General features: G+C 36.9%; 2 protein-coding genes across 2 annotated transcripts; both read left to right on the top strand.

Moving 5' to 3' along the window:
- The first annotated feature begins 115 nt into the window (after positions 1-115).
- Positions 116-5,108, top strand: LOC120462126 (uncharacterized). The gene is made up of 3 exons (XM_089117903.1): positions 116-827; positions 1,786-2,964; positions 4,274-5,108. Exons 1-3 carry the CDS (start codon positions 785-787, stop codon positions 4,765-4,767), a joined length of 1,716 nt encoding a protein of 571 aa, XP_088974029.1. The 5' UTR covers positions 116-784; the 3' UTR covers positions 4,768-5,108.
- Positions 5,109-6,400: 1,292 nt separating this feature from the next.
- Positions 6,401-13,417, top strand: LOC120462162 (peptidylaminoacyl-L/D-isomerase). Its single transcript, XM_039650667.2, has 3 exons — positions 6,401-7,178; positions 7,392-8,591; positions 12,487-13,417. The coding sequence occupies exons 1-3, from the start codon at positions 7,022-7,024 to the stop codon at positions 12,918-12,920; spliced, it is 1,791 nt and encodes a 596-aa protein (XP_039506601.2). The 5' UTR covers positions 6,401-7,021; the 3' UTR covers positions 12,921-13,417.
- The last annotated feature ends 2,554 nt before the right edge of the window (positions 13,418-15,971 follow it).

The raw sequence follows: 15,971 nt of genomic DNA, 5'->3' as shown, positions 1-15,971 counted from the left end.
TAGCCTTTAATGGCATTGAGAAACTGACTGATGATAAAAAAATATACAGCATGTGTTATAATATGACAAATAGCTCTGTCAACAGCTCATTATGCAAACTAATGTTGCGAGGCCTAAATGTGTTTTGAATGTAAAATGTGCCTGTGTGTTGCTGGATAAACATACACATGAAGATGAGTTTGTTCAGAGAGCGGAAGAACTGTGGCCTTTAAGCATCAGGTAAGTCTTATTGATACTGCATGACAACAGAATGTTAGATATTAACACAGAACTACATAGGCATGCTTATGAACTTTCTGTTTTGCAATCATAAATTTGAGAACTGTTTGAATCAAGACGTTTGTATGGGTTATGTTTATAGCTTTAATCCAAAAAATAAAATGATAAGATCAACATATGTTTTTACATTGCTTTAACTCGTCAAAATATATTAAGCAATTTTCAAACGTTTCAAAAGTTAATGTAATATTAGCTGAAATGAACTTTTTTTTACAGTGTGCACTTTTATAGCGCTCAAAGTTTTTCATCAATGTCAGTTTATTTAATAGAAATTCTCTATAAGTCAAATATGTTTTTAAAATAAGTAACTGGTTCAACCTGTTTTTTAATGTTAGTCAGTTCATGTAGAAATATTTCCTTAAAGTAAGCTCGACAGCTTCTACATCTTTCAATTTGAATTTAGTTTTGTTATTTCCCATTTTGTGTGATTAACTCTCATCATTATTTTTCCTCTTGATTGCAGATTTGGCCGATATAACACCAGTAGCTGCTCAGAGTAACAGTGATGCTGTTTCATCTTCTCTTCATCATGTCACTGGTTGGCCAGGGTAAATCGCCTCTCTCATATTCACACACAGTGTAAAAAAACATACATACAACATTTTTTCTTAAATAATCTTAACTTAAATAATTTATGTAGCTCAGATAACATAATATTTTGAGTTTCTGATGATTAACTCAATCTCCTTCATTGTATTAACTCAATTCAATGAACTTCAAATATTAAGGCAATCAGGTTACTTATTTTTTAAAGTTAAACCAACAATAATTTTTTATAGTGTATAGTGTAAAAAACGTTGTAAGGGGTTAAAATTGCAATAAATCATTTCACAATACAGACAAAGAACAGGACGTTTAGTCCGTTTTGACCAAGGTTACATTGAGTCAAATGTTTGTTAGAATGATAGATCATATTGCAAGTTCGTCTGATGGCTACATCCTAAATAAAAGGAAGTATGATTTATTTTGGTTTATTGTTAGATCTAGAATGGAAAGTTAGTCACCATCGGACATAAAAACGAGAAGTGTGATAAAAGTTTATCATAAGATGCTTCATCTGAAGTCGTTTTTTTATGGTTAGTAACATCATTAATCTTATCTATTTAAAATCCATCACAATAGTTATTAATGAGTCGAATCTCTTTCAGCAATTATTGATTACTTAATAAGCAACTTTCTTAGTCCTAAATTTGATATTAATGATTAAGCTTGTTTCCATTTTAGTTAGTTATATTAGAACCATCAATGGCAGTACCTTTATATTTTAAGAGTGTGTAATTAGATGGCCATTAAGAAGATAGCCAGGTCTTCACCATGTTTATTTTGCTATTAAACCATCTGAAATATTGGTTTGAGTTTAAAATTATTTTATTATGGAAGAGTGTAAAAGAGTGCAGAGTGATTGTAGGAAATCCAGAATTGAAGGAAGTCGTAATTGTGGGAATGTCATATCAGGGTATCTATACTCTGTATAATACAATGAACTTTAAACTGACGATTTGACAGGGCTATCAGTGGAGAGCTTTGGAAAAGACTTCATCACGGCATTCCCGGAGAACATTGCCAGCTACCATCCACAAGCGTCCTCCAACATGCTCCAAATCACCGCTTTCTACACCGACACCACCGTCTCGATCACCTTCAACCGCACAAACGTATATAATGAAAACCTCCAATCTGGGCAGACCAGAGTTGTCCATTTTCCCACGTATGTCGAGCAATATCAGTTCAAACACTCCTTTTATTCTGTCAGAATCAATAGCAGTAAACTGATCGTGGTTCTTTGGATCAGTCAGCGAGGCGACAGCGTGCAGTCTTCTTTTGTTCAACCTGTAAAGAATCTGGGAAAGCAGTATTCAATCCCCTTCATCAATTACAATCAGATGCTGGCGTCCTTGTACAGCAGGGCTTTGGATAACTGGAGATGCATCATTATCAATGCTGGGAGCATCATAAACACCATCTCCATCCAAACAGTTAGCATGAACGCTCAACAAACCTTTAACTTTACGCTCCACCCGCACGAACTTTACCAGTTCCAAACCAACGGGTCGGAGATTAAAGTGTACTCTAATAACACCGTGGCTGTGCTGTTGACCCATCCGTGCGCTGAAACATCCTGGTGTGTTTGCAACATGGTGACGAACCACGTTCTCCCCGAAAATCTGTGGGGTCAGACTTTTGTCGTGCCGTCGGTGAAGAACCTGAATTCAACTTGGCTACAAGTGACATCCACGACGAATCTCACGCTCACAGCTCAGAATATAAAGATTCCAGCCTCAAATTCAGATCTAATTTCCTTCCCGTACCTCGAAAGTGGACCTCAGCTCATCACTGCATCAAACAATGTGTCCATCAGGCTTATCAGTCCAGGCTTCATCTTAGAACTCATGCCGGAAAGCATGTTTGCTGCCTGTTTCCTGCTGCAGGTGAACTCAACGGGGGCTGAGGTCTTGATCATCGCTGAAACAGCCAGTAGAGGAGATGTGTATGTGGACGGCGGTTTGCTTTCATCCACTGACTGGAAAACTGTCGCCAATTCAAGATACTCTTCGGTATCAGTGTCGCTTAGAGGCACGCATGTCATCTGGCATCCAGCCTCCAGGATCGGGGTGTACATGTTCGAGAAAATGGAGAGTGGAATTCCTTACGGAGGCCCAGCTGTGATTTTAAACGAAGATCCAGGTAAGGTGATATCTTTCTTATCCTAGAGTTGACTTTGATTAAAGTCAACTTGAAATTTTCCAACGCATTCTCATCCTAGGGCGTCTTACAGTGACATTTCGTCTAAATCCAATGCATATGGCGCCCTTTAGAGTCAATATAACACGCACAGAGCTTTGCTTGGTTATGGGTAGGTTTAGGTCTTAGGGTTAGACCACTAGGAAGCGCCTTCTGGTCCATATATATCTGTGTCTCATATTGACGCTAAAGGGTGCCATGTGCGTAATGATGTAGACGAAATGTCAAAAGCGTCAGTATATGACGCCTTGGGATGAGTTTGGGCTGAATATTCTTTTTTACAACCTTTTTGACTTCTGAAATGTTATGTAATTCTGAAGAAAAAATTGTACGATGGAATTATTTCGAAACTGGATTCAGACCCAATATGTTTTATATTTCTTTATTTACTCACAATGCATAATACCGGGTATAATTATACTACTTCTATACACAACCGTTATATTTTCATGGGGTTGGTAAGATTTTTATTTTTGAAATGAAAGGATTTTCTTGCTTTTATTCAGCAAGGATGCATTAAATTGATCAAAAGTGGATTTTTTTCATTAAATTAATTCTTTTAAAATGTTATTTAACTAAGAATCCTGAAAACAAAATGTATCATGATTTCCACAAAAAGATTAAGCAGCACAACTGTTTTAACATTGATAGTAATAATAATAAGAAATGTTTCTTGAGCAGCAGATCAGTGTAGTCAAATTTCTGGATCATATGACACTAAAGACTGGAGTAATGATGCTGAAAATTCAGCTTTGCATGACAGGAGTAAATTAGATTTAAATATATATTCAAATAGAAGACATTAATTTTAAATATATCCTATATCAAAGGATATTTCACAATTTTATGTTGTTTTTTTACTGCATTTAATCAAATAATCTTCCTGTAGCTCAAACAGTAGCGTGTTGGCGGTCATGGGTTCGATTCCCAGGGAAAGCAACTGATAAGAATTTAAATGTGTATCTTGAAATGCAATGTAAGTGGCTTTGGATAAAAGCGTGTGCCAAATGCATAAATGTAAATAAATGCACAACTGAAATTTTTAGAGCTTGAAAATAAAAACCTGTCTTCTTCACGTAGAAAATAGCTCAGATAATCGTCCAAAAAAAAAAAAAAAAAAGCGTTCCTATTGTTTCATGTATTGACCGATATATCATATACAGGCCTATACTTGAAGTTACATTAAAGCATGAACGAAATCAAAATTCCCAGTGGTTACTGAAAAAGTCACTGTATGTTTGTATGCACATAGATCGTGATGGCTGTATGGCAGATCCTGCACTATATAACACCACTACTGATGTCATGACGTGGCCCGAATCCCATGATTACTGCTTAAATGCAACTTTACAGCTGAGCATAGCAAGCAGTGCAAGGGCCCAAAGGGAAATGACCAACTTTCTGCTAAAAGACGTCGGCCCCAGGTACTTCTGGATCGGGCTGCGGCGCAGTCTGCTCACATTAGAGTGGTACTGGAAGAACGGCAATAATAGCGAATACACCATGAACTATACAAAGTGGGCCGATGGGCATCAGGAGACCCCCTGGAAATCTTTGTGCGCTTCTGTGTCGCAGGATGCCAACAAGGATTTCTCCTGGAAGAGTGTGCCCTGTTGCTCTAAGATGAGGCCCGTCTGCTACAAAAAGGCCCTGTACTTCAGTGGTTTGACCTTTGATTCACTGCATAATAATTTTTATATCGTTAACCAAACTGTTTGTCCTTTAAATCAATGTCATTTATTTTAATTTGAATTCGGTGACTAAATCAAAATCTAATTTCTCAATTATATAAAACCTTTTGCTATGCGTAATGTAAAGCAATTTTAACACTATTTTTTTTCAACATTAAAATATGTGGATCTTTTAAAAACGCAATAAAATATGTTATTGTCCATGATAGTTAATGAAATATTTTATGGCGTACTGTTATCGCACAAACTGAATAGGCTGTCAAGCTGGACAACTGTAAAAACTGTTGCAATGTCAGATGTAATATAGAGTGATCTAAAGTGAAATTAGTTAAAGGAGTAGTTCACTTTTAAAGAAACTTTTGCTGAAATTTTACTCACCCCCATGTCATCCAAGATGTCCAGTCGTTCAGTCGAAAAGAAATGAAGGTTTTTGATGAAAACATTCCAGGATTTTTCTCCATATAATGGACTTCAATAAGAAACCAAACGGTTCAAGGCCCAAACGAGAGTTTCAGTGTAAACTGCAAACTGTTCAAAGGGGGTTAAAACGATTCCAAACGATAAATAAGGGTCTTATCAAGCAAAACGATCACTCATTTAAAAAAAAAAATAAGAAAGTTTAAGTTTTATAAGCTCAAATGCTTGCCTTGCTCTGTTCTGTGATGCGCGTTCGTGACTCTCCTGTTCAAACTCGTTTTTTTTTTAAATGAACGAATCCCGAGTCAACTTGTTAATTTCGTCTGTTGAATGAACCAAATGACATGAAAAAAGATTTGTTCATTTTGATAAACGAGTTCAAACAGGAGAGTCACGAATGCACATCACAAACTTTGATATTTTTTTAAATGAGAAATCGTTTCGCTTGATAAGACCCTTATTCATCATCGTTTAAAGCCCTTTGAACAGTTTGCACTGAAACTGTGTTTTGGACCTTGAACCGTTTGGTTCCCATTGAAGTCCATTATATGGAGAAAATCCTGGAATATTTTCATCAAAAACCTTAATTTCTTTTCAACTGAAGAAAGAAATGGACATCTTGGATGAACATGGGGGTGAGTAAATTATCAGCAAAAGTTTTTTTTAAAAGTGAACTACTCCTTTAAGCTGAATACAAGTATATGTCATCCGTTCACAATGCTCTTGAAAAGGGCCACTCCTTCAAGCCTGTTTGGCTTGATTCTCTGGTGCATTTTGGGTATGTTAATACTCTGTTGGCTGGCTCCTTTCAGCTCACCATCGCCTCCATGCTGCGATGTCATTTAGGCAAATCTAGGGTTCTTAAACACATAGACACTGAAAATAGGCATAATCAGGTAACAAGCAAAATCTTAAGCAAAGTCTTGCTCATTTTAATTGCTACAAGAACGTCTACATTTCGCCATAGTTTTAAACCAGCATAGACCATTCTATTTAATATTAAACGTATCTGTTACAAAATGTATGTTACTACATAAATAAATAGAAAATATAAAGTCTAGCGAGTGTTTTTGTGCCTCAACAGCGATTGGTTGATCTGACTTTTTTTGTGTGCGTGTGTGTATGCATTTATGTAACTAATTAACAAATTCAGTTGTTTTCAATAAATTATTTTTTAATTCATAATTTGTGTCTTCCTCTTTATGGTTTTGTACGGGACGTAATGTGTGTGTGTTTTTTTTATATTTGTCATTTATCAGTGTAATCCGACTTTAAAATCTAAAATGTTTTTTTCTAATGTATATTTATCATAGATGGGAAATGTTAGCATCATGTGAGTCATTTGTGCCGTACTGTCTTGTTTTATCAGTAATGCCACATTTGGCTGTCTTCATGCAGTAAACAACCGCGGCGAAGCGATTGTGATAACAATTGAAAACATGTTTTTAAACGCTCTTGAGCAAATCTGGTGGATGTATGGTATGGCATTTTATGGATTTAGAAGCATGATTTTGCATTGTGAATGTCATTCTGTCAATTGAACCATGTAAGTCAATTGCGTAATAGCCAGGATCCTATGCAAATCTGAGAGAAAATCAAGCATTTTGAAAGTCAAATGTGTTTTAACTAAAATAAGGGCAAAGACGTGATTCTTAGAAAGGAGAACAGTCCTGACCAAGACATCTGGTAAGAGTTTTTGCTGTAATTGAAAGAAATCCATATTTACCTTGCATGAAATGCAGAGAAAATCTTAAGACGTAAAAAAAAGAAAACCTTTTTTTGTTGTTTCATTATCTTTTACGTGGATAATATTACATTGTTTTTTACTTTTTCGACAATCTATGGATCAATTTAATTGAGTTTGTTCTATTTAGTTGCTTTGTGACAGAATTATGTGTTGCATGTATTTAAAAACCTTATGCATTAATGTGTGCCAAAACATATTTTACAACCAATTTTTGTTTTTTGTCTTAGTTTGTCTTTTCTTCCAGCAAGTTAAAGCCATGATCATGCTTGTTGTTCTGCTGATCGCATCAATGTTTCGCCAAGGTAAGGGAAGCTCTTTTACTATCTTCTATGTCTGTGGTTTGAATAAATGTAATATTAATTTACTGATGATTTTCTGATCTGGTTTCTCCCAGATTGGGCAGTTTCTGTTGTACTTTTCAATACCACCTGAAAATGTTTTATGAGCCTCTGTTTTTTTTTAAAAGTTATTTGGAAAGCAGTACAGCTCATGTACAATGAACATTTTTATTTAAGGTCTTACAGTAGTGAGCTATGGAGACAACTTCATCACTGCCTTTCCAGAGAACCTAGGTTTCTTCCATCCAAAGCATCCCTGGAACTATTTAAAAGTCACGGCCCTTTATGACGACACTAAATTCACAGTCTTCTACCAAAACACACAGAAAGACTTAAAAATCCAGCAGTCAGGGCAGACCATGAACGTGCTGTTTCCAAAATCTGCTGAAGTATATCAGCTGGGCTCTTCGACCGCATCTGTCAGAGTTACCAGTGACAAAAAAATCACAGTGGTTTCTCTAAGTAAGCGGGCAACAAGCACCCAGACCAGTGTCGTCCAGCCCACGGTTAATCTCGGTACAGACTATCTGATCCCTCTGCTGGATTACCCAGGGTATCTTGAATCCTTCAACCTTTCTATGCTTGTCCGTACGACCATGAGATACAGCTCATTCAAGCTGCTCATTATCAATGCTGTGAACAGTCAAAACACCATCACTGTAGTCAGGCAAACATCAGCAGGTGCTCAAGAAGAGACTTTCGATATCGATCCTTACCAGCTGGTCCAGCTTCAGAACAACAATTCCGTGCTGAGGGTCAGATCTAGCAAAGAAGTAGCTGTGATATTGACCCACCCGTGTGTAGAGACTGGAGACTGTTACTGTAACATGATAATGAATCAGATTCTTCCCACGAAGTTTCAGGGACTGAGCTTTATCGTACCATCCATCTTCAATGTGGCCGAGACCCAGTTACTTGTGCTGTCAGAAAACCCATCTTCGCTCTTTCATAATGGTACCCAGTTAGAAGCTAATCCCTCAGGTCTTCTGCCGTTTTCAAACCTGGAGACATCTCAACTGGTAAATGCTTCGGAGAGAGCGTCCCTCAGACTTCTCAGTCCGGGCCTCATTGTGGAGTTGATCCCAGACACCATGTTTTTTGCTTGCTACCTGCTGCAGTTTTCTACACAAAATGGCAAGGCTGTGGTGATAGCTGAAACAGACAGCAAAGATGATGTGCGCACACATAATGGTTTGCTATCAGCATCTGAATGGACTGAAATTGCCGGCACAAAGTACTCTTCGACTGAAGTAACTATTCAAGACCAAAGGGCCACAATCTGGCATCCAACCTCAAAGATTGCTGTTTATATGTTGGAATATGTGCGTATGAAAGTACTTTTTGGAGGCCCAGCTATACCCATCACTGAAAAACCAGGTACAAAAAAAAAATCTATCTATCTATCTATCTATCTATCTATCTATCTATCTATCTATCTATCTATCTATCTATCTATCCAACACATTCTCATCCCAAGGCATCATATACTGACGCTTTTGCCAATGCATTTATATCCAACGCACATGACACCCTTTACCGTCAATATAACACGCTTCGGTTAATGGAGTTTTTAAAAAAAAACACTTTTGCTGATAATTTCAGTAGCACCTCAATGCAGAACATGAGATCCACGGGGAGGAGTCGGATCACGATCACGGTTGGGTTTAGGGATTAGGGGTGGGATTAGGGATCAGGGGGCGGAGTTGGTTAGGTTTAGGTGCATGTATGGTGGGAGGAGTTGGATCTGGATCCGACTCCTCCCCATGGATTTCATGTTCTGCAGTGAGGACCATCTCGATAATTTACTCACCCCCCATGTCATCCAAGATGTCCATGTCTTTCTTTATTTTTTTAGTCGAAAAGAAATGAAGGTTTTTGATGAAAACATTCCAGGATTTTTCTCCATATAATGGACTTTACTGGTAACTAAATTATTCAAGGTCCAAAAGACACTTTAAGTACAAACTGCAAACTGTTCAAAGGGCTTTAAACGATTCCAGACGATGAATAAGGGTCTTCTCAAGCGAAATGATCGCTAATTTTTTTTTTTCAATTTTTTTTTGAAAGTTTTCATTAAAGGGACTCTGTGTAGATTTTTAGGTATTTTATTATCTGAAATCAATATTTTTATTCATAAATATGTCCTCAATGGTGTACAAATACCTCTGCAAATTATCTGACTTATCCTCGTAAATGAAGAATTTATTATCTTTATGTACATGGGACGGGTAGGTTCACGGAGGCTTCCATGTCCGTTCCGCCATCTTGAAAACTATAATAGCAGAGAGGGTCAAAAAGTACCACCAGCCAAACGCGTTTCCACAACGCGTTTTCGTTCAGACTCAGAGCCATCGTCACGTCACATTGAGAGGCGCATTCCCTGCAAGTTTAAACGGCTGCATTGCACTCCTATGATTGCTGATTGCTCTTTTGCTCTATTATTTGTTGCGGACCATATGCCGAGTCACAGGAGAATGCATCCTCATCGCAAAAAAAGGCCAGACTTGAACGAAAAAGGAAACGTGACCGGAGATTGCAAAAAACACGGCCATTAATTTTTCCGTCATAAAATTAATCGGATATGGTTCGATTTTCTGCGTTTTTCGCATCCAGAGCCAGCATTTTGAGAGGTCTTTTGACAATTCAGGGCCGGGGGAGCTCGTCCTCAAATCATTGAACATTATGCGCCGTGCTTTCAGTTTCGGTTTTCAATTCGATCAAGTGTTTATGTTCTCTTCTCTATAGCTATTGGATTATGAAATTAATAAACCTCCCCTTTCAATCAGATTGAAATTTAGGATCGAATAAGGTGTGATTGAGCAGCCTATTCAATAACTAATGTATTATTTGGGCACAACACAATACATACACAATAACAGCCTAGCTGTTCTGTCTGCCCAGCGCTTCCACAGGGCCGCGCGCGGGTGTGTGTGTGTTTGTGTGTGTCCATACCTGGTCCATACCAGACACACTGCCAGTCTCCGTTCAGAATCGATGGTTCACGGAAATTGGTGGTCTTGTTTTTAATATGTGGCTCCAGAATCGCTAGCAAAGCATCAAACTGTCCCGCTGACATTCTGAGGTAAATTTTGAATCGCTCAGGATAAATCCTCTCGGCGCAATTTCAGGATTGGATGGATATTTTCTATTTCTTCTCTTTTCAATATGAGAGAGGGCAAAAATCATCCTCACTGCTTGACGAATCCATTTGGTATTTTTGCGTTTTTTCCCGCAAAGGTTTAATAAATACGCAACGGACTCGGTGTGCAAGGTTTCTATGCGTGACGAATTTTTAGGCTGACGTACAGGAAAATACGCATACGAAAATTTCGTACTCAGTGTGCAATGGCCTTAAATATCGGGATAGCGTTTTCAACCGTGGAAATAGCTAATGCAGCAGAAAGATTTCAGAAGAGACGCTGAAGTTGCCTGCTTTCTCCTCGACAGGTTAGTCAATGTTACAGTCTGACTTAATTTTTTTGTCATTGCTTGGTTGTGTACTTTATTATATAGACAGTAGCCTAACATTTATAGGTAAAAAAGTTAAACAAGGTCTTTGATGAATAGCAGCTATTGACTACTTTACTCGCAGCTATTGTGAAGGAAGGTGCTAAAAACAAGGTTTGTAAGTTAATTCTTTATAACCTATAAATTCAGTAAGAATATAGAGATAATGATTGTAAGAAAATATTGCTCTCTGTAAGATTTTCTATAGCTTTCTTTTTATATATAAATGATCAATTAGCTAAAATTGTGATTTTGCTATGTGGATAAGATTGTACAGAGAATTAAAATTAATTTATACAGCTAGACACATAAATTGTACACATAAGTTAACACATAAGTTGCTGTTTTTTTTAAGTTACAAACCTGTTCACCCGGAGAAAAACTCGATGAAGTGATACTACAAGACATCCTGTCATAGCATTTTTGGTACATAACGGCAACCGTAGATGCAATACGCACTTGAAAATGCGAGGCGCTGGAGAGCAAAATTCGTTTGGATGCAAAATAATATTTAACCACTAGATGGGGGTATTTCCTACACAGAGTCCCTTTAAGTTTTATAAGCTCAAAAGGTCGCCTTGCTTTGTAGGCTACTGCGATGCACGTTTATGACTCTCCTGTTCGAACTCGTTCATCAAAATGAACGAATCTTTTTTAGAGTCATTTGGTTTATTTATTCAACGAACGAATTGCCTCGGAAAAAGATTTGTTCATTTTGATGAACGAATGCGAACTGGATAGTAACGAACGTGCATCGCAGTACAGAGCAAGGCGACCTTTTGAGCTTATAAAACTTAAACTTTGTTATTTTTTTTAAATGCGCGATCGTTTCGCTTGATAAGACACTTATTCATGTCTGGAATTTTTTTAAAGCCCTTTGAACAGTTTGGTATGGTAGTAGGGTAAGACCACTAGAGGGCGCCTTCTGGCCCATGTCTGCGTCTCATATTGATGCTAAAGGGTGCCATGTGCGTTGGATGGCAAACGCGTCAGTATATGACACCTTGGGATGAGAACAGGCGTATCTATCTATCTATCTATCTATCTATCTATCTATCTATCTATCTATCTATCTATCTATCTATCTATCTATCTATCTATCTATCTATCTATCTATCTATCTATCTATCTATCCATCTATCCATCTATCCATCTATCTAATCGTTTTTAGTTAAAATTACTGTTGTACTGTATGATGTTAATTCAAATTTGATTAGTAATTCTGGGTAACAGAATGGTCTTCTCTGTAATATACTGATCCAAATTATTAGTATTTTTTTTAGGAGGATGTCTTAACACTTGAGTCATTATCTAAAACCTTACAAAAACTCAAATGCTTAATGATTTCAGTCATTACTAGAGAGCTTTCATGTTTTTCATTTTAGAATACTGGTCCAAATAATTAGTCATTCCTTCTGAAGGATTTGATAATACTTGAGTCACCATGATCCTCACTTTAGAATGAATCATATACTCATATACAATCATAATCATATACGTTTTCGACTAATTTATTCATTAATGAGTTAATAGTTACTAAGTTAATATTGTGTTACTCATTTGTTCCTGTGTAGTTCTTCATTAATGACAGAACAGTATTGTTCAGTGCTACCCAATTCTGAACCCTGTTTGGTCCCTTAATTCAATTTCAGGAATTGAATTATTAGAATAATAATAATAATAAAAAGAAACATTCTGAATGGCACACATCCCCGGCAAGGGATGTAATTGTGAAGGTAAAATGTTCATTTATTTATGCATTCAGATCTTCATGGCTGTGCGTTGGTTCCTGGAGCATTTGCAGTTGGACCTGACCCTCTGAGTTGGACCGAGTCATTTGAGTTCTGCAAGAATAATGGAAAACAGTTTGCCTGTCCTGTAAGCAAAGCCGTCCTGAAGGACATGGCCGATAACCTGACCACGGAGAACGGGACGGGCTGGATCGGTCTCCGCCGCAGTCTACTAACTACAGAGTGGTACTGGCAGGAGGAGTATGAACCCAATGTCGATTACGTCCACTGGGACGATGGGCAACCACTGGACCATTTGAAGGGCTTATGTGCTTCAATGTCTCTGGACCCTGAAAATGATTTCAAATGGCAGAGTGCACGCTGCTGTGATAAAAAGAAGCCTGTCTGCTACAAAAGGCCAGTATGCCTCAATCCTTCACAAAACTGGTTTCTAAACACTATTCCTTAAGTTTAGTGCTTACTAGTAATGCTATTCTTCTTTAGGCTCATTAACTTTAAATTTGTATCACCACCTGCATATCTGAGCTGTATTTTTGTCTTTACATTAGATTTATTTTAGACGCATAATAAAATTAAATAAGGTCAATGACTTTTTGAAATGATGTCAAGCAGTTGCGTTGATACCACGAATGAATGGAAACAGATGGATCCTGAATTATATTTTCAACTTAGCTTAGACATCAGCTCAAATGGAAGCAGGACATATACCCTGGAGTTATGAATACCACACTGTAAGGCTGAAAACACTGGTTGAAGAGAAAATATCTGACCAGTGGTCTATGAAACAAAGGATCTTGTTGGAAATTAACATTTGACTCCCTCCCCCTCTTCCTTTGAGACAAGTCTCACCTCATCTACATTTTCTTTAGGTGAACAAAGGGGTGAACGCAGTAAATGTCCACTGTAAGCTCATGAAATTACGTAATAAAATGCATAGCCAGACAATATATGATATAATAAATTGATATATTTGATTGTTCTAACAGACTTTGACTTTATTTTTCATTAGAGTTTAAAGGAATAGTCAAACATGCACGTAGATTTAAGGATGCGCAGATATCATTGGAAAACCTTTTCATTTTTGGAGTCAGATGAAATAACGAGTTAATACATACTGTAGGATAAAATGTATTGCATTTAATTAAAAATCCCTTTGCAATGAGAAAAGACGGAACACGTGTGAGACCTTCACCTCTAATCGAATACCGCCAATGAGTTGATTTAGACGGCCTTGCATATTTGCCTATTTATGACTTTAGTAACTGTAATCATCCCTTATGGCATTGTTCTGTATGTTTGAGTCTGAATCATCTACCGGTATAATTGCTGAAAACCATATGATTTAAAGCAATCTCTATTATTTGATTAAATGATATGCTTTCATGAAGCACAGCATACCAGAATATTATCTCGAGAGCCAATTAATGTGTGTGTTGAGTGTGCTTTGTAGGTGCAAATTCTCTTTAACCAAGGCTGGATAGATTTATAACCTGTCAGAATGTAAAAAAAACTATATAGTTACTGTACATTCAGGCTATTGTCAGCAGAGATGCTATAGTGAAGCAAACATTGACAAGCACTCAAGAGAAGATCAAGTCTGTCCAGCTTCAGATTAACGGTTCAATGGAATGGATGCTATGATCAGCATTGTCGCTAGACCTTCTTTATTAGTACCTGAGGGTAACCAAACAGTTGATGGGGCCCCATTGACTTAAAAGATACTATGGAATTCAATGGGTCCCATCAACTACCATCATTCTTCCAAATATCATCTTTTGTGTTCAGCAGAAGAAAGAAATGCATAGGCTACTGGTTTGGAACAACTTGAAGGTGAGTGAATGATGACAACATTTTCACCCAAAAAGTATTCCTGTATTGTTTTGTTCTCCACCTAGTGGCCACAAACCGACAACAAGAACGAAGGAGCTGGAATCCAACATGCAAACAGTCTTTAATAGGCTAATAGAGCTCACCTTACGTCGCAGCTGTGTGGATAGAGACCTGATAGGTTGAGTTGAAAGGGATAGTTCACTTTGAAATACATTTTTGGTATGTTTTAGCTTACCTCAAGGGCATCCAAGATGTAGGTGTCTTTGTTTTCGGAGTAGTTTCAATTTTGATATTTTTAGGTCAAACCGTTCTTGTCTGTCCGTCATATGATGCAGGTCTATGGTCACCACCTCGAGCATGCACAGAAAAGTCCAGATTAAACATGATTTAATGACTCGTAAATGTAAGTACACATTGATGGCCTAAGACAAGAAACGAGCGGTTTGTGTGAGAAACGAACAATCGTTTTTACCTCTTGTAACTATAGCATGTCCACGTGATCTGAGGGCACAGGCACTTCGGTCTGCACAAGCGCCGGTAACACAAACCGCTCATTTCATGTCTTAGTGTGTCCTAGTTGTGTACTTACTTTTACGAGTCATTAAATCATGTTTAATTTGGACTTTTCTGTGCATGCTCTTTGAGGTGGTGACCATAGACCTGCATTATGTGACTTTAAATTGACTTAAAGATGTTCTTTAATCTGGTATATTGTAATAGTTTTTATTAAGTATACCATTAAGGATGTTTGTTTAAGAGATTCATTAAGGTTATTTAATTAGGTGCATTTTAGCATTGAATCGTTTGCTGCGATTTCTCACACACCGTAACGGGACGGGATATAACAGCAATGGACGGGGTCATAAAAACAATAGGCCTACTCAAAAAATGTCTTCTATAGACAGTTTTATCAAGTATCAAAACATGAATACACTTTTAGTAGGCTACTTATGATTGTAATAATTATGATTCAATTTCAATTGATTTAGAACCTTTTCAATCTAATTCCAGTTCCTAATTCTGAACGCTCGGTGGCGCTACGTTCATATAAATCACTCTTCTTCACGGGTTGGGCCGGTCTGACCTGTTACAACAGCTCTTTTACAAGGGGGACCATCAGAAAAATACAAATACATTAAGGGATTTTACATTTTAAGTCATAAAATAAAATTGAGAACAAAAGCAGAACTTTTTTACTTCATATAATGTTATCATGACTGAATTCTCAGTAATTCGAGAGATTTCCCTGAAGAGATTATTCTCTCCTTATATGTGGTCTTTGCATGAGCTTGCTTGTTTAGCTATATTAAATTTATTTTACCCCTTCACAAAATATTTAAATAATGCATGTGAGCAAAACATAAGGGGAATATATATATATATATATATAGAGAGAGAGAGAGAGAGAGAGAGAGAGAGAGAAATAGACATAGATGATATAGATAATATATAGATATAGATATATAGATATATATTAATACTAGGCAGATACTTTACATAATTAGTTATAGGCCTATATTAATTCGTTTTTGGGGTCATGTTTGTTTATTTTTAATAATTATTTATTTATTATTATATTATGTTATATTATATTATATTATATTATATTATATTATATTATATATTTTATTTTAAAATGTTCTAAGATTTAATAAAATTACTAAATCCA

This window comes from Pimephales promelas, chromosome 12 (assembly GCF_988280905.1).
Source record: "Pimephales promelas chromosome 12, fPimPro1.hap1.1, whole genome shotgun sequence".
Taxonomy (NCBI): Eukaryota; Metazoa; Chordata; class Actinopteri; order Cypriniformes; family Leuciscidae; genus Pimephales; species Pimephales promelas.
This window is presented reverse-complemented; position numbering and strand designations above follow the sequence as displayed.

Coding starts and splice junctions, on each gene's coding strand:
- LOC120462126 (XM_089117903.1), top strand. CDS start 785: ATGCTGTTTCATCTTCTCTTCATCATGTCACTGGTTGGCCAGG. Junction 828..1,785: donor CATGTCACTGGTTGGCCAGG/GTAAATCGCCTC, acceptor ACGATTTGACAG/GGCTATCAGTGGAGAGCTTT. Junction 2,965..4,273: donor GATTTTAAACGAAGATCCAG/GTAAGGTGATAT, acceptor GTATGCACATAG/ATCGTGATGGCTGTATGGCA.
- LOC120462162 (XM_039650667.2), top strand. CDS start 7,022: ATGTGTTGCATGTATTTAAAAACCTTATGCATTAATGTGTGCCAAAAC. Junction 7,179..7,391: donor CGCATCAATGTTTCGCCAAG/GTAAGGGAAGCT, acceptor TTTTTATTTAAG/GTCTTACAGTAGTGAGCTAT. Junction 8,592..12,486: donor ACCCATCACTGAAAAACCAG/GTACAAAAAAAA, acceptor TTATGCATTCAG/ATCTTCATGGCTGTGCGTTG.